Genomic DNA, 21,857 nt, shown 5'->3' on the forward strand with positions numbered 1-21,857 from the left:
ATAAAATCTGTTAGTTTACACTAGTTTGTTAGAAAGATAACACGTAAATTGATTAAATGATTTTTTAAACCCAGGTAAGGATGGGTTGACTTTGGTGGCAGTTCACGTTTTACAGGTCTGCCATTCAAATTGTTGATTTTAGGATTGTTGTCCTTTTCCCCATCCGCATTTGACCATTCTGTCTGTGTGGCGTGGTTTTCTTTGTCACCTTCTCACGGCTGGAGAAACAATGTGAAGTCACTTTGCCTTTGATTAAAACTGCACACAGAACGTGTCTTGGAGAAGTGGAAGAAAAAGAACTTTGCTCGGGCGGTGCAGCTGCAAGGATAATAAAACGAATACTATACGGTAAATGCAAGTCCAAAACGTTGTGGCTTGATTTACATTTTGAGGTCAAGATTTGAATAAGACACATTTTAGTACAAAAGAAACATTTATTCCCATATCATCGTATGAAAACTTAGAACCAAATTTAAAGCAAGTACTTCTGCCAGTTTCTCAACGTATGGGTCGAAGGTCACTTTCCCATTGTAAACATTAAAACAACATTTCATTTCATGTAGCAATTAAACCTATTGTATTCATGTTTAGGGCCACAAATCACATTTGACAACCACGGATGCACGCATGCAACGGACTCAAAAACCGAACTGAACTTTCAATACACTATCTAAGGCAATAAACAGGATGATTACTAATGACTATTTTGTTAACTGCTATTGGCGGAACACGATTAAGCGATAATAAACCTAATAAGGGAGACTATACAGTTACATATTAATACAGCAAAAACACAGATAGAAACACACAACGTATATAGGATCCAAACCTGGCTTAGTGCTAGACTGATATTGAATGAAGTATAATACTAATAAAACATTTATTCAAAGTGTGTGGGATTCTTCCTAATGCCTAGCTCTGGCACAACTGTGCATATGACTGATTCAAGATCAGCAAATTGGGCCAGTTTTTGGAGTAAATACTGTAGTTTGTTAGGAATCTACTCATCCGGTTTCCTTTTGGGCTTCTTAGGGTTGCGTGAGCGGCTCTTGGCCTTGCACAAGGGACAGATGGGTGCATTGCGGTGAATCTGCTGGTGGCACGAGAGGCAAGCCTAGAGTGAGAATGAAAGGGACAGTCTTGTTTAGTCTAAAGACAATCGAAAATGGGACTTCCAAGTTCATAGCGTATTAAATTTAATAGTCATGTTTTTATGTTCAGTCTAGCAGAAAATGAATCCAAGTAGGGCAAACCCTTGTCATTTCTCGACCAAAATGTAATGCAAAACATTTTATTTCTTTGCAATTTCTTAGCCTGTAACATAGCCAGTGTATTTTTATTCAGTACAGTAGAACATTTACTATTAAACGCTGAGAGGAAGACATGATTTTTTAACATTCCAAATCCATATTATATTCATGAATATGTATCCCATACTGTTTTGAGTACTAACATATTGAACAATTAATTTTCCCCCTTTGTTGTTTTGGGACTGGTAAATACCTTCATGGGTGGTGGTTGCTGTCGGAAAGTGGCGGTTTGACGGGCATCTTGTTTGCGGGACACCTGAAGCTGCTGTGCCGCCGCTGCTGCGGCAGCAAGGGATTCTGGGATAGCTGGCTCATGAGGCTCCTTTTGCCACTCTGCTTTTTGCTTCTCAAAGTAACTAGCGGAGGCAAGACAGACACAACGAGCCCGGCTGTTAGTCTCATTTGTAGGATATCACAAACCTCTATCCCATTATACATCAGCAGCATCACCACAAAGAATACGAGCTCACATTCTTTCCCCCCCAACCTCTTCTTAATGTAAAACTATTGGCCAAAGTACACTCCTAGTGAGAGTGTTTGTCTGAGTTAATGTGAGTGTCTTTGTTCCGAGCATGGAGGGCTAGGAATAAATTTTGCCTTGGTTTTTATGCCCCTCTGGCGCATTTTCCCCCTAAAAAAGTGATATCCTCTTTCATTATTCTCTCTGGTTTCTCTCGAAATAGGTTTGTGATGAAGTCCAATTCACAGTGGAATACATCTAAGAGTCCCCCTATCCATCAATGTACCATGTATTAATGAATTTGTTTAACACAACATAAATTAGAATATTACGTTTTCAATGCATTTGAATGTATTATTATCTCAATTGTATTTTTTTAGACCAAACCAATAGCTCATTTTGGTGTGCATGTCACTCTCGCTGGGTGTATTAGAAAATATTCTTAACACCCAACAGATATAAGGTGTGACTTAATTTTCTTCCAAGTTACTCTATCACACCTTCAAATATAATTTCAGTAGGGACTTGTTGAAAAGAGAACATGATTACAGAATTACTTTTCTACTAGTAAGATATGCCTGCAGTCTAACAGCATTGTGAAACGAAGAGCAGAATAAAGGTAACCAGCACCCTAGTTGCAAAAACAAAGAGTTGATCAACCAATTTTGCCAAGAAATTCTCAATTACAACATTGCAGCTCTACAGAAAAAAATTAAAAGGTTCCTGATTTAACCAGCCAATAACCTTCTTAGGTCAGGGGTCTTTGAACTATCCAACAAAGGGATATAGGGGGTGAAGAATTGTATTCTAACTGGAAAGTCATTGGGTTGAACAGAGACGCACAGCGGCCCATGAGGACCGGTTTAGAGAACCTTGCTTTAGAAAAATAGACTGCAAATGAACTGCTTTATCCTGCTTCAACGCACACATCTGCTCAGGCAGAACTCCTCCAGACAGTATTGACCTGCTCAATTGAGCAGAGCTTGATTGCTACGCTTCACACAAATAGGTAATGAATACATTGAATTTAACTGATCCAAACAAGTCAGCAAAGTTTAAACGCATGGAAACTAAAAATTTCCATTCCACAGGTACTGATCTATGTTTTTTTTATGAGGCTCGGCATTGGTGATTTCTTTTTTTTTTATTATTATTTTCACCTCAAACATGTTACTGTGAAAGTGGAACTCACCACTTGCCATCACGTTTTTCAGTTCCCCTAGAGGACAATATAATCACTATTCCATGCTTGTCAAGGTTTTCAGAGTTGTCTTTTCACCCTTGTTTTTTTCCTCTCAAACTTCTCAAAGCTACAGCTGTGAATCATTACACGTGTTTACGGATGTTCTACCATTTGTTGGAAATGTACTTTTTGATAAGAGTGCCACAGTCATTTAAGGTTATTTACTTTATGCTTGAGGTTTCCCAACTTATAAGAGGCTGAAGGCATTTCAAGTCTCTACTCAGGTTGTTGTTCTTGTGTACACTAACTTTATAGTCCTAGTCCTATGTCATTTGTGAACTGATTGGCTTGAAATTAGGTGGCCATGTAGCTAGGACCAGTATCTATCGATCCTTGAAGCATTTTTTTTGTATCAAGCCTGATTTAACTAATTGCGGAATAACGACTAAGAGTTGTCCAGTAGAGGGCTGCCTTCTGGAAGTTAGGATATTGCCAAGTGAAGGCAATTCGGAATTATTGCTACTTGTAGACTACGAGTTGCCTGTAGGTGACGGGTTAGCCAGTAGAGGGCAACCTTTAGACTGTAATAGCACACGTGAGTGTCATAGACCCATTTCCAATGATTCTTTTAATTTTAAAAAGCTACAAAAAAATTGCTTCTTACAACAGATTTACTAGAAGGCATCATAAAACAGAGCACTCACAAAAGTAGCTTATGACATCCGTGTTACTTCAAACAGGTGTCATCTCTCTGGCACTCATTAGATCAAATTGCAACCTTTGAGATGACAGGCCATCAATTTTTTTCCCCAATTTATCAAGGACAGAAGGAACTTTCTTAAAGTGGTTTAAACTGCACTTGTCGATCACCTAAGGTGCTTGGACCTTTACTGTTCACTCTACGTTTCTCTAATGTAGAAATATTAGACAGGAAAAACTAACCCAGCTTCTGTAAAAGTGTTTACCACTCATCCATTTTAGAAACTTCCTAATTGGTACAAAACACTATGGACCAGGGGTGGGCAAACCGGTCCTCGAGGGCCACTGTGGGTGCAGGTTTTTGTTCCAACCGATCAGGAACAGACATTTTGACCAATAAGATTTCTGTAGAAAACAAGAAGCACCCGACCGCAATCCACTGATTGCAATTGTATGACATCAGATTGGTGAAAAGGTGTCTTCTTTCTGGGTTGGAATGAAAACCCGCACCCACTGCGGCCCTTTGTGGAATAGTTTGCCCACCCCTGCTATAGACTCAGGAGTCAGTACTAACTTGAAGGAGAAATAATCTGTCTAGTGCAGGCTTCACTGCACTGCACTGCCACCCTGTACAATTTTGAATTGGAGGTAAAACCTTTCTTCACAACCATAAAAAACTAAAAGGTCAGACACTCTTATAGTTTAAAGAGCTTGTGATGCTTTTTCAACTTAACAGACCAGAGCATCACACTCACAGGTTTACAATTGTGTGGCTACTGGCTGCCAAAATCTGTAAGACTAAATTCAATGCAGGAACTTTTGTTATTTGGGCTTCTCTCAAGTGGAACCATTTTCCAGGTTCAATTGGGGAGACAGATACTTTCAATTAAAAGTTCAAGTCATACACAGGGGAGTCAACTACTGTAGATTTTCATTGCAAGGTACATGGAACTTATGTTTTTTTACATAATTGCTGAGCTTTGTCAGTGGCCTGTAAAAAAAAAAGATAGACCGTGGAAGGTTAACTCCTTGAAAAGTAGATCTTGGAGCATAAAAGTTTGAACACCCCTACAGTAAGTCATGTGTGATACACTTCCACACCACTTTGTGGTATGTCTGCAAATACGTGTGTGAGTGTGTAAAATACTGACTCCAGAGATAGCTTCTCCTCTTCTTCACTGAGGTGAGGCAGTCTGTGCAGCCCTAAAGTCATTCTCAGTGCATCAACATGCTCCTTCAGAGGTTTGTACTCATCATGGAGGCGGCGAGTTGTTTCTAACAGCTTGTTCAGGTCATTTTCAGACTGCTTGATTGTGCTCTCCATCTTTTGTAAAACAAAAATCAAAGTAAGATGTACATTTGGAGATTTCTGTGGGAATATATTGCATCTAAATAGCAATTTTCCTGTAGCACATGCTATGTTCCTGCTTGCACTCACCACGTTGATATCTGCATGTATGAGTCGGAGCTCCTCAACATGTGCCATCTTTTCCTGCAGGAGGAGATCCATTTCTTGCTTGTACTCTTTTAGATGCTTCTCTTCAGACTCCAATGCCTCAAACTCAATCTTCAGACGAGACTTGATCTTCTGCATTTGGACTGTTTTGTTCCTGTTGGCACAAGAATATGACACTTGGCAAATTTTGTTCACAGGAGAAAATCAGTAAGTAGTAACCTGTAAACAACCATGTCAGAAAGTGATTCTTACATGGTAGATAAGGGCCCAAGAGTTCAAGTATTTAAAGCGGGTCCTCAAAATTGTAAAAACTTAAAAAGTCCTCAGTTTAGGATGGTACAGACATACGACACAACATGGTTAAGAGTGGCATGTAATAAACTATTAATGAAAGAAATGAAGGCAATTTTGGACTAATACATATACTTTAGCTATTTGATATTAGTAATAAAAAAATTACGATACTCAAATCACCATGACGCCACACTTTATATGACGTCATACTCCAGGTGGCAAAAGTGATAAATCATGGAGCATTTAAAAAAAACACGCTAATCTATTTAAATTAATCATTTGCATCTCAGAGATGGTAAGGTGAATCTTTTTTTCTCTCCTATTGTTGAGTATTACAGTATTTTATATTTTAGGTAAGTTAATTTAATAATCGTATTTAACATGATAAACTGTGTTTAATGAAATAATTAAATTAAGTAATTACATATTTTTTTTAGAATTTTGAATATTAAATTCAAGACATGTTATTGCAAATTAAGGCCTTTTTATAAAAAAAAATAATGTAATGTTTTTTAAGACTTTTCAACTTGATTTAGGGATTGGTTACATAATTCAGGACGTGGCAAGGTATTAAATTCATTCATTTTCCGAACTTCTTATCCTCACAAGGGTCGCAGGGGGTGCTGAAGCCTGTCCCAGTTAAACGGACAACCACTCACAAATGAGAATCGAACCCAGTCTGTCCGCACCGAAGTCAGGTGGAAGAACCTATGCACCATCGGTTGTCCAAGAATTCAATTATTTCACTAAAATCATGATAAATGTAGCAGTAATGTTATGTATGCATGCTATGTTGATTCATCACTAAAACCAGCTTGTGGTCGGTCCCATTCAATTTATTTTTAGTTGACTGATGCCGTTTGATTAAAATCTTTTAGCTTTAGGCTTTGGGAAATTGTCAACTTTCCAGCAATAACAGCAAGACTAAGAAGAATACGATGGCTTTAGTTTGAAATTTCTGTTACCCGTACCAATGAGATTGGTATGTAAAATATGTGTAAATATTCTATTGCAACTTTGATAGAATTGATTCAAGACTTGTCGACAATCGGGAAATGTGCTTTCCGTGGTAACAACAGATGATAACCACGAAGTTTGGGTTATATCTGAAGTCTGTCAAATTAGCATTGCCTTTTCGTGTACAGTCGTCAGATAGACAAAGGACTGTCAATGCAACTGCATCAATGTCATAGTTAGCATTATATCACGTAGGCTGAAAGTGTGTTCGTAGTGGGGGGGGGGGGGACAATCACATAATATAAGCATGAACTACAGCTGCAAGTTTATAAAAAAATGTATTATTCATATGGCATTCAGAGCAGTACGTGGCAGTCAGCCAAACTGACAGAATGATGATGGCTAATTCACTAGCTCAAGCGCGCCATGGAGACTAGACCACATCCGGAATGTCCTAAACATCTGGACTGATGATGAATGGATGATTAGAACACCTGTGTCTCCTACAGCGACATAACACGAGGCAAATAAACAATGCGACGTTCTTTCGTTTGCCGGTGAGGCAGCACGGGCAGCCGCTAGCCCCCGTTAGCTAACATGGTAACAAAGCAGCCTAAGGGGGGCTCGTGTTGCATTCGCTGACCTTTCTCAAACATCAGCCTGGTCGTCTTTTGACATGTTTTGCAGCCTTACCGTACATCCAGTATGTTTTCTAACTTGCACATGATTTCTTGCTCGTCCGTCATGGTGAAGAAATTCCTTGAATCGTCACCCAGATGGGGCCGCCGTGTTGCCGGGTGGTCTTCTCTTGTTGATGATGAAGACGAAGAAAAAAAGAAGGAAAATAGTTGACGGGACCGCGCACACGGGCACGCTCGATCAAGGTGAAGTCGTGGCGAAACAAGACCAAACCAGGAAGACTACTTCCCTCTAAAATGGCTGAGGTAATATTAAAAACACAGCAAGTAAAAAAATATAATTGTAGCAATACTCCCACTGTCAACTGTACAGTTAATTGTGTAAGAGGAATACAGGTTTCCTAATTAATTATGTTAGAAAAAAAAGTTCTAAATGATTTTCTCATCTCATTTTATGAACCACTTTATCCTCATTAGGGTCGCGGGGGGTGCTGGAGCCTATCCCAGCTGACTTCGGGCCAGAGGTGGGGGACACCCTTAATCGGTGGCCAGCCGATCGCAGGGCACAAGGAGATGGACAACTATGTACACTCACACCCATACCTAGGGGCAATTTAGAGTGTCCAATCAGCCTACCATGCATGTTTTTGGAATGTGGGAGGAAACCGGAGTACCCGGAGGAAACCCACTGAGGTTAGTGCGTCAGCCTCACAGTTCTGGTGTTGAGTTTGCATGTTCTCCCTGGGCTTGCGTGGGTTTTCTCCGGGTACTCCGATTTCCTTCCACATCCCAAAAACATGCATGGTAGGCGGGTTGAACACTCTAAATCGCCCCTAGGTATGAGTTTGAACGTGAATGGTTGTCCGTTTCCCTGTGCCCTGCGATTGGCTGGCCACAAATTCAGTGTCCCCAGCCGGTCGCAGTGCACGAGGAGATGGACAACCATTCACGCTCACACTCATACCCATGGGCAATTTCGGGTGTCCAATCAGCCTATCATGCATGTTTTTGGAATGTGGGAGGAAACCGGAGTACCCGGAGAAAACCTATGTAGGCCTGGGGAAAACATCCAAACTCCACACAGGTGGACCGACCTGGATTTGAACCCAGGACCCCAGAGTTGTGGGGCCGACGGGCTAACCACTCAATCCGCCGGCCCGTCATAAATGAATGAATGAGTATATATATTAATTCTGTAGTGTCTCTAAGCTTTTCTTTTAAACTGACGTCAGTACTCAAAAATATATAACTATGTAGAAAACACTTGTACAATTGCAGCTTTGTGAAGACCATTTTGTCACCAGCATGACTCAGTTTTATGGCTCTTACAATGTTTTTTATTTTTTAATCTTGGCAAATTATATGGCAATTAATAACTTGTTTTCATAGAAATTGTTATTTTCCTCAGATCTTATTTGGTTCCAAATGGCCATAAAAATATCAGGATTTTAAGGAAAGGTGATCAATAACCCCACAACATACTTAAAGACAGATGCACTGGCAACCAGTCCAAAATACTACTAGTCCTTTTCGAAATCCTCTACCAACTGGAAAGTACAATAAGATATTTCTGCAACAAATGAAATTTCTAATTTTGAACATTGGGAGCTACTGCCGGATGTGGTGGCATGATAGCCGATGATGGTTGCTGGTCTACATGCCCATTTAATAGTTAAGGAACCTGCCTGTTCAAATGTCTCCACATGCCCTTTGTCGCCAGGGCTATTTGCCAGGAGGATATCATTTTAAAACTCTTAATAAAGCAAGCTCTGTGTTCTGTAGGGTTTTAAAACTAGACTGGAAGATCTGCAGAACACCATGTTCATCCAGGAATGCCTTTAACTGCATGTTCATGACTTTTCCAGGATTTTATAAAGATACAAATGAACTCAAAAAGATCTATAATGGGCAGAGAAATAAAACATGATTTAAAATTAGGAAAGAATAAGAAGTAACATTGCTTAGAGTTTATAAGAGAAAAAGAGAAAATCTTCGATAAACAATGAAGACATCTTGCTGAGTTCTAACAGCCAAAATGCTATAACAACAAAAGGCACCTGCGCAAAAAAGGTAAATACAAATAAAACGTGATTAACCCTAGAATGGTAACCCTCTATTTCAGGGGTTACCTTTCATGCTTCTGAAATAGAGGGTTACCATGGTTACCGGGGAAAAAATGGGTACCCTTCATTGCACCGTCTTTCTTAGGACCCATTTTTTCACACCGGGGGAAAAGCCAAGACTAGAAATGCAAACTAAACCCGCAAAAGCCAACACTTAACAGCAATTAAAAATGAAAGATATTCATCAATGTGAAGACACTGACATGTTTTATAGTTTCTCACAATAAATATCAATTCATCTTCCAAGATAGAATACAAATTGATATCATTATACAATAAGTTATTTCTGTGAACCCTTGCAAGTATAATTTCATTTTCACCAGGCTAGTCATGTCATCCTGGGACATTATACATGCAAGCATCATATTGCTGACCGTGACTTGAGAACATGATGATGTAATGAATGTGTTTATCATTATCTGTTCAGTTCTCTGCCTTCCTCCCCTGGTTTTTAAATGAATCGTTGGGCATGATGCATCTGTTGGGGAAAAAATGCAGTAAAATCCATTCAAACTCAGTACACTCAGCACATCTGTATCATTATGGCTGTGCCCCAACAAACATGACATGTTACAAAACGTAACTATCCCCTAGCCTTGCAAAATGAATGAAACATGATGTCATGTTGATGTCCACCACTCAACAAAGCTATAAGTCAGACACCCCCAATAAATGGCCCGAAAGGGCAAAGTGTGTATTGACTCACTGTTGTATACTTCACAACTAAACCTAGCAACTAGACAGCAAAAATATATAATTAAAGTCCTACTTCAGGTACTATATACAATAAACCACTGCAATCTAATTCAAAATGGAAATTTTTCATGAGTAAAATGTTACTGTGGAGATAGAGACTCTTCTTGGTGTGAGAACTTCGAACCAGCGATCAGAACAAGCCTTTTTAGTTACTAATAACCAAATGGAAAAATTGTTGCAATATACAAAATATGAAAAGGATCATAATAATAATAATAACGGCGGTATGAGTCACTGGGCTTTTTAAAAAAAAATATCCATGAGCTCGTAACAGACAATTGACCTACCGTAATTACTCGAATATAACGCGCACTCGAAAATAACACGCAGGTAATTTTGGGCCAAAAAAATCTGGAAAAACGCAGTACTCGAATATAGTGCGCACCTAAAATTTCCCGCTGACGAAAATCAGAAATCTTACCTTTTTTTCTTCGTTTCACGATTGTTTTGTTCAAACAAATTTATTCATTAGAATCCTTCAAATGAAGAGTTCCTCTCTCTCTTTGTCTGTCCTCTCATACATCTCTTCGTTGAGAATCCTATCAACGTCCACGCTTCCTTCATCCACTTCCTCTTCCTCCCACAACACATCATCCGATTGGCTTTACGAGATGACGTAAAATCCGTGCGTCAAAGTGAGTTTGACAATGCTTTTTTCGATCGAAAATTTGTAATTTATTTTAGTTATTGATTATAACACTGAACTGAGAGAGGGTGAACTGAGACGGGTACGAGGCTAGAGGGGGGCAGTGGTGGTCTCGGCTTTACGAGATGACGTAAAATCCGTGCGTCGGCTTCACGAGATGACGTAAAATCCGTGCGTCGGCTCTACGAGATGACGTAAAATCCGTGCGTCAAAGTGAGTTTGACAATGCTTTTTTCGATCGAAAATTTGTAATTTATTTTATTCAATTCAATTTCAATTCAATTTATTTGGCAAGAAAAAGCACCAGGCTAAGGGCCATGTAACAAGACAAAAAAAATAAAAATAAAAAATAAAAATTAGTTATTGATTATAACACGCACCCCCAACTATTGGAATTAATTATATAGCAAAAATCTGCGTGTTATATTCGAGTAATTACGGTATTTTTATAAACCCCACAAGTGATGAAGAAGAATCCCAAACGGCTTCCATCAAAGAGCATTTAGTGCACAGAAAAACTAATTTGGGAACCCTGATGTAAAGAATGCCACCCCCTTTCCTAAGCCATGGCCCCTTCAAGAACTTGAACCAATTAAAAGGTTCATCCACAAGATTCTTTAAGGAGATGCTTATTTCTTTGAATCACAGATGAGAAAAAGTTTTGGTTGACGCACAATCCTGAATTTTGAAGCCAGAGACAGCAAATCTTGTCATTCTCCTTAGCCAACCACATGTCACACTGTTGGCCAAATCGCATAGAAATGGAGCTTCAAGAATGACAATTTGCAGATGTAGTGATTGAACGTCTGGCTACTCTATCATTTCTGGCAGGAGACTTCTCATGTGCATCGCGCACCACTGTAAGAGTACCTTTAAATGAAAACAGCCACCACAATAACGTCTTCAACCTTCTCCAGAAAGACTTGCTACTTACCCACTATTCTCTTATGCAGGGCTAAATTTGCTCCAAGGATAGCTCATACTCATCACAATTAAATCTCAGACTAAGTGGAAGATTTTCAATTATTTTCAATCAGGAAAAAAAAACAAGTTTTGGCGGTGAGTACATAAATACATCAAAACATCCGAAAACAGTGCCCAGTGGGCGATGTTGATTCAGATCTAGATTTATCATCTCCTGTTAAAACATTGGATATCAAAGGAAAACAATCATTCTTTATTTTAGATGGAGGAAAAGTCTCTATTTTGGAAGACAAGAGATTCATACCAGGGTAAGTGATACTTGATCAAAGTTGTATTTGAAGAAATGCTGTCAGATGAAGTGTGCCTCTAAGCAATGCTTGGGCCCCAGGCTGCCATTGGATTAAATGAGAGAGAGGTACTTGGGAATAATACAATGGTCTTTTTTTCCACTCAATCTAATCCGTGTTGGTATTGCAAGCAGTTTCATATGACTCCACAGAGAAAAGGCGACAAGCAACTACTGGAAGAATTCTTTTACTACAGAAGAAAAATGTCAACTGTGAGTAGAAACTTTTCATTGTTTGTTTCCACATTTTGGAAAATATATTTTGGGGGTTTATTATACTGTTACATTACGGATTTGTAATTAACATGTACAGTATGGCAGTTAAAAATAAATCACTGTAATATAAAATGGAGCAGGGGAGAATACATAGTACTTGCTCTGCTAGCCAAAAGATACATGGCAACTGTAGGTGTTGCAATACACATTCAAGGTTATTTTTGTCTTTGATAGAAGTGACTTGCTTTTAGAAACCATTTTCCCCCATTGTACATGATGCAACAAATAAACTGAATACTGTGTTCTAATTGGAGATATCGATATACGTACAGTGATTCGCATCATATTAAAATTTAAAAAATGTCACCTAATGCCCAACTGCTTAGTGTACACTTTCATAAAAAAAAATTCAAATTATCATTGTAATTGTTTTATAACTTTTTCTGGTGTATTGATTTTTAACTGTAATAATACCAGTATTTTTTCCTTCGCCTATTTTTTATTCATTCATGATACAAATAGAATATTTATGATAGAATGAACCCCATCTAAAAATCTACTGTGGGTTTCATTTTTTTTATTATAGCCTCCACCAACCTCTTGTGAGTGGATGCTCCTGGTTGAACAGAAAAATGTAAGAAACACTCTTTTTGGTCTTTTTTTCTGTCCAAGAACCAGAAAGAGATACAAACTTTAGTTCAACAGAACCTACAATGATATTAGTAGAAAATAATTCGATTAAAAGTAATGTATTCTTTTTCAGATAGGTTGTTGCTCATCATATTCATATTTTGCAATGACACATATGATTGTGTAACAGAATGTGTTTCTCCTGTGTATTGTGTTTTTTTGGCAGATAAATGTTCGGGTGACGAGTATGGATGCTGAGCTGGAATTTGCCATCTTGCCCAGCACCACAGGCAAACAGCTTTTCGATCAGGTACCACCTTAAAAAATAAAACCCCTCTGAACATTTATGTGAAGCCATTGTTCTGTTTAGATCGTGAAAACTATTGGGCTGAGGGAAACTTGGTTCTTCGGTCTTCAGTACCAGGACAGCAAAAGCTTCTCTACCTGGCTAAGGCTCAACAAAAGGGTAGGAAGAAAGTTCATGGGCCCTATTTTCGTGCAAGTTCCCGCTTCAAAAAAAGGGTGGGATGCACTGGATATGATGACCTGTTCAAATAAATAAGCAAGCTTGTTTTCATTCCCATCAACAAGGCCATGTTTGTTAGCGCAAATTTTCCATTATCTGGTAGGAGAAAAAATCTTTTCCCCAACGGCTGGATCTGATTATGTACATAGGACACATCCTTGCTACGCTAGTCCATCTGTATTGGCCCAGACCGGTCTACTGAATTCCAAAACACATGACAGGAAAATAAATTTGCACCACTGCCTGATACCAAACATACGGGCACAGTCTACAAAAATAAGGCCCTTTTTGTCAACTTGCTGTTATGTCTCACATGGCCAACCCACCTCCTACCCTTGACAGATGCTCGCAAATGAACGTGATATTGTCAATCCATTGAGGTTAATTAGTTGCTTGCTATGTTCATCCCTGTGTTGTGGGGTACTAATCCCAGGTGACCACCCAAGATGTGAAGAGGGACAACCCTCTGTTGATTAAGTTCAGGGCCAAATTTTACCCTGAGGATGTTGTAGAAGAACTCATTCAGGAGGCAACACAGCGTCTTTTCTTTCTGCAGGTTAGTAAACACACAAACAATTTTAGTGATATTATAGCATGCAAAAACTGGAATTTCTTTGCGTTTTAATATTTCAATAAAAATTTGTTTAGAAATAATCATCCACTATAGGGTATTCCAAATGCCTATAACAGATAAATTTCTTTTCTGCACATTAAAAGAACAAGACCAACACTGACAAGACAAACACAATTTTTCAACTAATTAGTTTAGATTTTCCAATGGTGACTTGTAGATGGTTAACTGGCGGCCAGTCTAGGGTGTAGTTTGCCTCCCACCCGAAGTCAGCTGGGACAGGCTCCTGCAAACCCGAAGATGAATTGATGAATGAATGACTTGTAGATGCACCAGCAACGCAAGTATCTCACCAAAGACAGATGTCAAAAAAACCTTCAGGGGTTTGCCGACAGCTCAAGCTTAGGGTAACTCTCCTCGGTTTTTCACCGGGGAATTTCCATGCACAGAAATGGCACCATGGCCTTCAAATAAACTTCAGAAGAGTCATGTTCTTTTCTGTGTGAGTTACTGTATAATGATATGAATATCAGCAATGGGAGACTGCAATCGTTTTTGCTTCAGGTAAAAGAGAGCATCCTAAATGACGACATTTACTGTCCACCCGAGTCTGCTGTGCTTTTAGCCTCATATGCAGTTCAGGTCAAACACGGAGACTTCAGGAAAGATTATCATGTACCAGGCTACCTAACAAGAGAGAAGCTGCTTCCCCAAAGGTAGGCAGGCCATCCTCTGGGTACAAACTTTATCTTTTTCAGCCATCTGAATTCTAACTAGTGTCTTGTCTCCAATGATAAATCCAGGGTTTTAGAACAGCACAAACTGAATAACAATCAGTGGGAGGAAAGAATTCAAGTGTGGCATCAAGAACACAAGGGAATGCTAAGGTAACCCAAAGTCAATCTATCCCTCCTTGCAAATAAGTAATTCAATGCCATGATTCTTTGTCACAGGGAGGATGCTATCGTGGAATACCTGAAGATAGCCCAGGATCTAGAGATGTATGGAGTCAACTACTTCAGTATCAAGAACAAGAAAGGAACTGAGCTGTGGTTGGGAGTGGACGCCCTAGGCCTCAACATATATGACAACAAGGACAAGTAGGTCTTCAACTCTCACCTAGGACAATCTTCAAACTCCCTCTATTTTTATACTGTACTTCTTATTTACAAATACAGCTGGGCACAAAGGGGTCAAAACTTTTGATGGGTTTTCTCCAGGTACTCCGATTTCCTCCCACATCCCAAAAACATGCAGGGTAGGCTGGTTGAACACTCTAAATTGCCCCTAGGTATGAGTGTGAGAATGAAAGGTTGTCCATCTCCTTTCACCCTGCGATTGCCTGGGCACCGTTTCAGGGTGTCCCCTGCCTGGTGCCCATATTTAGCTGGGATAGGCTCCAGCACCCCTCGCAACCCTTGTGAGGATAAGCAATATGGAAAATGAATGAATGAAGGCACTCATTGAACTCATTGGCTGCCACTGATGGTCCTGGACGTCCAATCTACTTTAATGAATAAAAATCAAGATAAAAAATAGAATAATGATTAAGATGTTAAAAAATATATATACATATTAAACATTGTTAATAACAATGTTTTATTTATTTATTTATTTTAATTGACTCAACAAACGATTCCCACGATTTCCCATAATTATTTGTGGACTCAGCAGACCATATGACTGTTTTTCATTTTGCATCAATCTATCTCAGGTGCACTTAATTGTAATGAATATTTTGAAGCTCAGCAGTTCGGAGGAGAAAAAAAACATTTAGAACACTTATCTTGTAATGGGTTAAAAAAAATCTTTAAAATAATATCGACGGTCTTGTTCTCCACTGACCAATGCTTGCAAAAGCATGACATTTACAAAATATGTATATAAAACTCCATTCAAAAATGAATCTGGCTGGGCCAGTTTGACTTGATTAGATGGAGTAAAATAGACTAAGATAGCTTTCTGATTTCAGTGCATCCAGAAATTATGTATTGCACTTCACTTTTTCACATTTTATCAGATTGCAGCCACTTTCCAAAATTGAATTAATTCATTTTACTTCTCAAAGGTCTACACATACCACTCCACAATGACAATATGAAAAAGTTTTTAGGGGGAAACTTTAGCAAATATATTGGAAATAAAAACGGTGGTGGAAGCGGGGGTACATATGCCTCTGTCAGGAAGCTCAAAATTGAGCTCAGGAGCACCGTGTTTTTTCGATGTTCCTCCATCTTAATTGGCTTTAACCTCGGCTAGATTAATTTTATTGGACATGATTTGAACAGTGGTTAGTGTGTCCACCTCACAGTCCTGAGATCAAGGGCTCAATCCCCGGTGGGTTTGGACCATCTTGTGTGGAGTTTGTATGTTCTCCCCGTACCTGCATGATTTTTCTCCGGGTACTCTGGCTTCCTCCAACATTCCAAAAACATGCATAGTAGGCTGATTGAACACTTCAAAATAGTTTGTAGGTATGAGTGTTTGCGTGAATGGCTATTTGACACCTAGTTCAGGGTGTACCTCACCTTCTGCAATAGACAATTGGGATAGGCTCCTAAATACCCATGACTCGTGATGATCAACGTGATAATGAATTCCAATATTGCAGGCTAACTCCAAAGATTGGCTTCCCATGGAGTGAGATCAGGAACATTTCCTTCAATGACAAGAAGTTCGTCATTAAACCTATTGACAAGAAATCTCCGGTATGGAATGGCTTAAAAAAAGAATATGATATATAGTATATGGTACATATTGAGTGGCCTTTGTTTTTATTATTGTTTCTTTAGGCAAAATGAATTTGATCACATACAGATAAATACAATGACAATATGTTCGATTTTTTTGCCAAATACAATTCAAATCACTAAATACAATTAAACAACCATAGAAAATTATTATTTTCCTATATGCCTGAATCTCAGTTTGCATTTAAATAATTCCACTGATGAGCACTTATTTTTCATAACTAACACATTTTTTGTAGATGCACTACATCACAACCGAGCAATAAAGTAGATGCTAAGAATTTGTGTTGTGATTCAAACTATAAATAATCCATGCTTTTTGTATTTAAGGACTTTGTTTTCTATGTACCCCGTCTTCGCATCAACAAACGTATACTGGCACTGTGTATGGGGAATCATGACTTGTACATGCGCAGACGCAAACCGGACACCATCGAAGTGCAGCAGATGAAGGCCCAGGCGAAGGAGGAGAAGAGCAAGAGGCAGATGGAGAGGTAAAAAGCAGCAATAAGGACTTCTCTCTTTTTGTTTCTTTTTTTCTTCCAGAGTTAAAGTGTGTTCTCTGCACTCAAAAAGAGCTGTCAGGGGATGCAGTTGTTTCAGATGTGTATTTATGCACAATTCTCCTGTCAGGGCTCTCCTTGAAAGTGAGAAAAAAAAGCGCGAAAATGCTGAGAAGGAAACAGAGAAGATTGCTCGTGAGACTATGGAGCTGATGGAGAGATTGCGACAGATTGAAGAGCAGACAAAGAGAGCTCAAGCTGGTCTGACAACTTTTAAAATACAACCATTTTTTTCTGTTTGGGAACATTTAAAAATAAAAGGGTCTTCCCACATTGAAATATTCATGGTTTGGGAATTTACAGTGTATAGTATCTGTACTGTGGTTGTATTTTAGAGCTGGAGGAGCAAACCCGCAGGGCGCTTGAATTAGAGAAGGAGAAGGCACTTGCACAGGAGGAAGCTCTCAGCCTGGACAATGACCATAAGGCTGCAATGCAGGCAAAAGAGGCTCTGCTCCAACATCCCCTGTCTGACATGAAGAGTCAGGAAGAGCTGGTATGTCTCCACTCTTTAGAAGTGTGCCAAAAATAGATTATATCGTAACAACCTCATCTATGGACACAATATTTGAAGTACTATATACGTTTTAAAGGCATTTGTTCATGCATGTCATCACCCACAGAGTTGTATCTGCTGGCTCCTATATTTTGTTCCCGGTTGTGAAAAAGGCTACTAATATCTGCCAGAGAACGGGTGTCCCTTTCTAAATTGATCAGTCTTTTTTTCATCTCTTTTGAGGGCATCTCTTAGCCTCTTTGGCACCTTAACGTGTCCAGCTAGTCTCTACCTTGTACTCCTTCACTATTGTGACTAATTTCAAAAGAAAATAGTGGTACTACAACGCTACTGTTTTTAATGATAAAAGTAGGTATTTTGGGGGATTTATGAAGTTAAAATATTCCAAATTGGATTCTGCATGCTGTTTTCCAAGAGACTGCATACGCAACCGCGTACACACTCACTCACAAAGACATACACACACACACATTCACACACACACGACAATTGTCATGACAGACAGAACACAGTGACCTTAGATCAGGAGCCCTCTTAACTCTTTCCCCATTTGTGTGCACATGTGGATAGGCCACTGAGCTGGCAGAGCTTACAACGAAAATCTCCCAGCTGGAAGATGCCAAGAAGAAAAAGGATGAGGAGGCAATGAGATGGCAGAAAAGGGTGAGAATTAATGGAAGAAGCAAAAGCCACATAAAGGGTGAATCAAGAATGAGCTAAGAAGGATGTCTGACACTATTAAATGAACACGGTATGAGCTATAATAGATGGAAGAAATCCATCAGAGGCATGAATTTCATTGATTTGAGAATTTATGGAGAGATAACATAAGCCACAGTCCAGGAAACTTAGTACTATTATTGCATCCAACATTTGATCCTAGATTAAAATGTGGGATTTTTGGTATTTCAAAAATATTAATGGCTGTGTCTCTGCAATTGATAATGAGTGCATTTGCTTAAATTGTGCATATGCTCACTTACATGATATTACATTTACCTGCATTTATAAAAAAATATATTCAACATGATTTCTCTGTTCTTGTACTGATAATAAATTACTACTTCAGTTACTCACGAACTAATTTTAAAATACATAAGAAGTACTGTGCATGTTTGAAATATTTGATGTGATTGCAATGACAACAGGATTTTTCAGAATCAATCGCTTATGAAGCACTGTTTACTAATTGATTGAACTGTGCATTTTTTTTCTATTACACACACACACAACAGTAGTAATTCAATCTCACGGAACTATAAATTGAACTTGAACTGTGTGTGCCATGCCGTCACAGCAGCTGTTTTTTTCTTCTTCTTTTTGTATGTATTTTTTTATTGTAGTGTCTGATCAGACAATGTGAGGATGGCAAGGAAGTGTTAGACTACAATGAACACAGGATGCTTTACGTTTGACCGTAACAATGGCAACATAACAACAAACCTATCTCTGCTGTCCCCCTCAAACTGAGGTTCTACCTCCACAGCACATCCCTACCTTGCCTTTCTTTTTAATCCATTGATGCACAACGTACATGCATTCCTTCTAATGGACAACATGGGTCAAAATGACCTGAATTCATTTCCCATGTTTTTTCATCCAGTTTTTCTTCTTCGGAAATCCATTCATTTTATGATTGACTGCCAAATATTCTTTCAGTACCTGTTTTTTTAATAACAACAGATCATTGCTTTCATTTTTCTTTTCACACCCCAAGTGAAAATGTTTTATTTTACAATATATAGTACTCATGTACTCATGTTGCTGTCAATATGACATTGAAGACTTTCATGATGAAAAGATGATGAATATATATATATATATATATATATATATATATATATATATATATATATATGTGTGTGTGTATATATATATATATATATATATATATATGTGTGTGTATATATATATATATATATATATATGTGTGTATATATATATATATATATATATATATATATATATATATATATATATATATATATATATATATATATATATATTCCTGCTGGTGGTGGTAGGATTGTGAGTGTGGATGGTCTGGTCATTTGTCTCTCTCTGTACCCTAGGACTGGTCGGTGACCAGTCTAGGGTTTTGTCCTTTCGCCCGAAGTCAGTTGGGATAGGCTCTGGCAACCCCCGCAAGCCTTACGAGGAGGCGCAGTATAGAAGATGAATGAATGAATGATGGGCACGGGCCACGTTAAAAATAGCGTAACATTCTCCCAGGGAGTTCATAAAATCACAATTTTTTATCTTGTCTATTGACAGGCGATGATGGTTGAAGCTGATTTAGAGCGAACAAAAGAAGAGCTGAAGTCTAAAATAATGGGAATCCACATCCAGGATTCTGTTCACACTCACATGCATGATCATGACGAGACAGATGAGAGCAGCGCAGAGGCGAGTGCTGAGTTAATGTCTCCTGGCACTGTACGAGACCGCAGTGAAGAGGAAAGAATAACAGAGGCCCAGAAGAACCAGAGACTGCAGAAAAATTTGAAGGTATGGTTACACAAATATAGAAGCAACTCCATGATTTTGCGGCCATATTATTGGGATTTAGATATTGTGTATCTGACCATCACTGAAACCTCTGAAATTTAAAGTGTACGGTATTCATAAGTGTTGGATATTCAGACTAGTTTGGTCTTAAATTATTTGTCCATTATGTCTGCGTGTGTACCCATTAAATTAATACAACTTTTTGACTTAGATTTCTGCGATAATTACAAAAATGTTACCAGTAATGGATCAACAACATTAACTTTTAATGCATCCCTAACATTTACTCTATTATAATACAGCAATGACAGTAACATAAATTTACGCAACTTCATATTTTATGGTTGAACTGATTCAGGCTCAATTGATGCTGTACTGTCAATGAGCAAAAAAAATATCCTTAATCACCTTCTGATGCACATTGTGGTGCCCTTTATTTTTTGGCTATTCTATTAAACCACAGTGTATATGGTTTTAATTGTGCAGTTAAGTGACAATTTAATCTGCCCTTCCCAAAAGCATGTTTTTCCAAGAACTAAGTGCACTCTCCATAATTGAACATTTTTGCAGGTATTTTGTCATTCGAGTGGTTTTATTCATGCTGCAAGTCATCCACAGAGAAAATTGGACTTTATCTCTCAAGCAAAATACAGTATGATGTTGCATAGAATCTCCAATACAAAATTGGATTTAATAACTACGGACAAAAGAATGTTGTCAAATTGGGACTGAGGGGGGAACATGGGTGCGGGAAGAGAGAGCAGTGGATTCTCGGTAGTTTCAGCTATGAGCATTTCATTTTCTGTGTGTTTGTGTTCCCTTTCAGTTTCTGAGTACTGAGCTCGCTCGAGCCGTAGACGAGAGCAAAAAGACCCCAAATGACCTGATCCATGCTGAAAATGTAAAGGCTGGTCGTGACAAATACAAAACCCTTCGTAAGATTCGTCAGGGCAACACCAAACAGCGCATTGATGAATTTGAGTCCATGTGAGAAAAAGTCCGCTGTAGACAGAGTGAATTAGAAGTCGAAGACGTATTGAATGGATGCAAGTATTACATCTCAGATTGATGAGTAGTTGTAACATGACAACAAATAGCACACTGTAACTGTCCTTGATTTTCAATCTTGATTTTACATGAGTCTGTGAGGAAAATGACCTTACTCCAAATATATACCAAACTATATCATTGAGTATAACCGCACCTAATTAGTGTCATAATCTTTATCAGATTTAATGTCTTCTGCATTTTTAAACTTAATAAAGTCTGGTTTTATGAGCTCTGACAGAGAGTTATTATTTTACTTATTAGGTAATTTATTATTGTCAACCTAATCTGATGGTTTTTAATATTTACGCTAGTTTTCCCTGTCTTGTCATTTTAGGCGTAAATATTTAGTTTTATGTAACTAACTCTTACAAACAAACATGAAAAAACAACTTCTGACAGTGTCAGTGAAAACTGAGCAGTCGGAATTACAGAGTAGTATTGAATCTCATGAGTTTGTTTTGGTGTGTATGATGTCTCCACGTAGTCCTTTCCGGTTTATTTACCTTTTTATTTTTATCTCCTATGAATAATACAACTGCAGTCCTGGCATTTAAAGTAAGTCGTTCATCTTGTTCTCGCCGATTGCACGTTTTTTTTTCATTTACCTCAAATTCTCTTTTATGTGCCAAATAATACACTTCACAAAAACAATTGGAATTACTAATAGGAAAATGCTCAAGATAAGATTGTCATTTCAACTACAAAAATGTTGACTCTTTTTTCTCTTGTTTCTT

The 21,857-nt window shown here is 38.4% G+C and overlaps 2 protein-coding genes across 5 annotated transcripts; one reads left to right on the forward strand and one right to left on the reverse strand.

Moving 5' to 3' along the window:
• Nucleotides 1–414: 414 nt before the first annotated feature.
• LOC144082541 (zinc finger C4H2 domain-containing protein) lies at nucleotides 415–7,262 on the reverse strand. Its single transcript, XM_077609775.1, has 5 exons — nucleotides 7,053–7,262; nucleotides 5,091–5,262; nucleotides 4,804–4,976; nucleotides 1,504–1,666; nucleotides 415–1,114 (listed from the first exon to the last, which is right to left on the reverse strand). Exons 1-5 carry the CDS (start codon nucleotides 7,103–7,105, stop codon nucleotides 1,001–1,003), a joined length of 675 nt encoding a protein of 224 aa, XP_077465901.1. The 5' UTR covers nucleotides 7,106–7,262; the 3' UTR covers nucleotides 415–1,000.
• Nucleotides 6,915–21,355, forward strand: LOC144082540 (moesin a-like). 4 transcript variants are annotated; one of them, XM_077609771.1, is made up of 18 exons: nucleotides 6,915–7,062; nucleotides 7,136–7,303; nucleotides 11,709–11,861; nucleotides 11,946–12,005; nucleotides 12,595–12,642; nucleotides 12,865–12,948; nucleotides 13,009–13,104; nucleotides 13,598–13,720; nucleotides 14,300–14,451; nucleotides 14,539–14,622; nucleotides 14,689–14,835; nucleotides 16,347–16,443; nucleotides 16,816–16,979; nucleotides 17,119–17,249; nucleotides 17,384–17,544; nucleotides 18,136–18,228; nucleotides 19,840–20,073; nucleotides 20,900–21,355. In XM_077609771.1, exons 3-18 carry the CDS (start codon nucleotides 11,820–11,822, stop codon nucleotides 21,062–21,064), a joined length of 1,881 nt encoding a protein of 626 aa, XP_077465897.1. In that variant the 5' UTR covers nucleotides 6,915–7,062; nucleotides 7,136–7,303; nucleotides 11,709–11,819; the 3' UTR covers nucleotides 21,065–21,355. The 4 variants fall into 4 exon arrangements, with proteins under 4 accessions (XP_077465897.1, XP_077465899.1, XP_077465898.1 ...); XM_077609773.1 differs by lacking the exon at nucleotides 13,598–13,720; XM_077609772.1 differs by lacking the exons at nucleotides 6,915–7,062; nucleotides 7,136–7,303; nucleotides 11,709–11,861; nucleotides 12,595–12,642 and having other exon boundaries at nucleotides 11,923–12,005.
• The last annotated feature ends 502 nt before the right edge of the window (nucleotides 21,356–21,857 follow it).

The sequence above is a fragment of the Stigmatopora argus genome, chromosome 9, assembly GCF_051989625.1.
Source record: "Stigmatopora argus isolate UIUO_Sarg chromosome 9, RoL_Sarg_1.0, whole genome shotgun sequence".
In the NCBI taxonomy this organism is placed as follows: domain Eukaryota; kingdom Metazoa; phylum Chordata; class Actinopteri; order Syngnathiformes; family Syngnathidae; genus Stigmatopora; species Stigmatopora argus.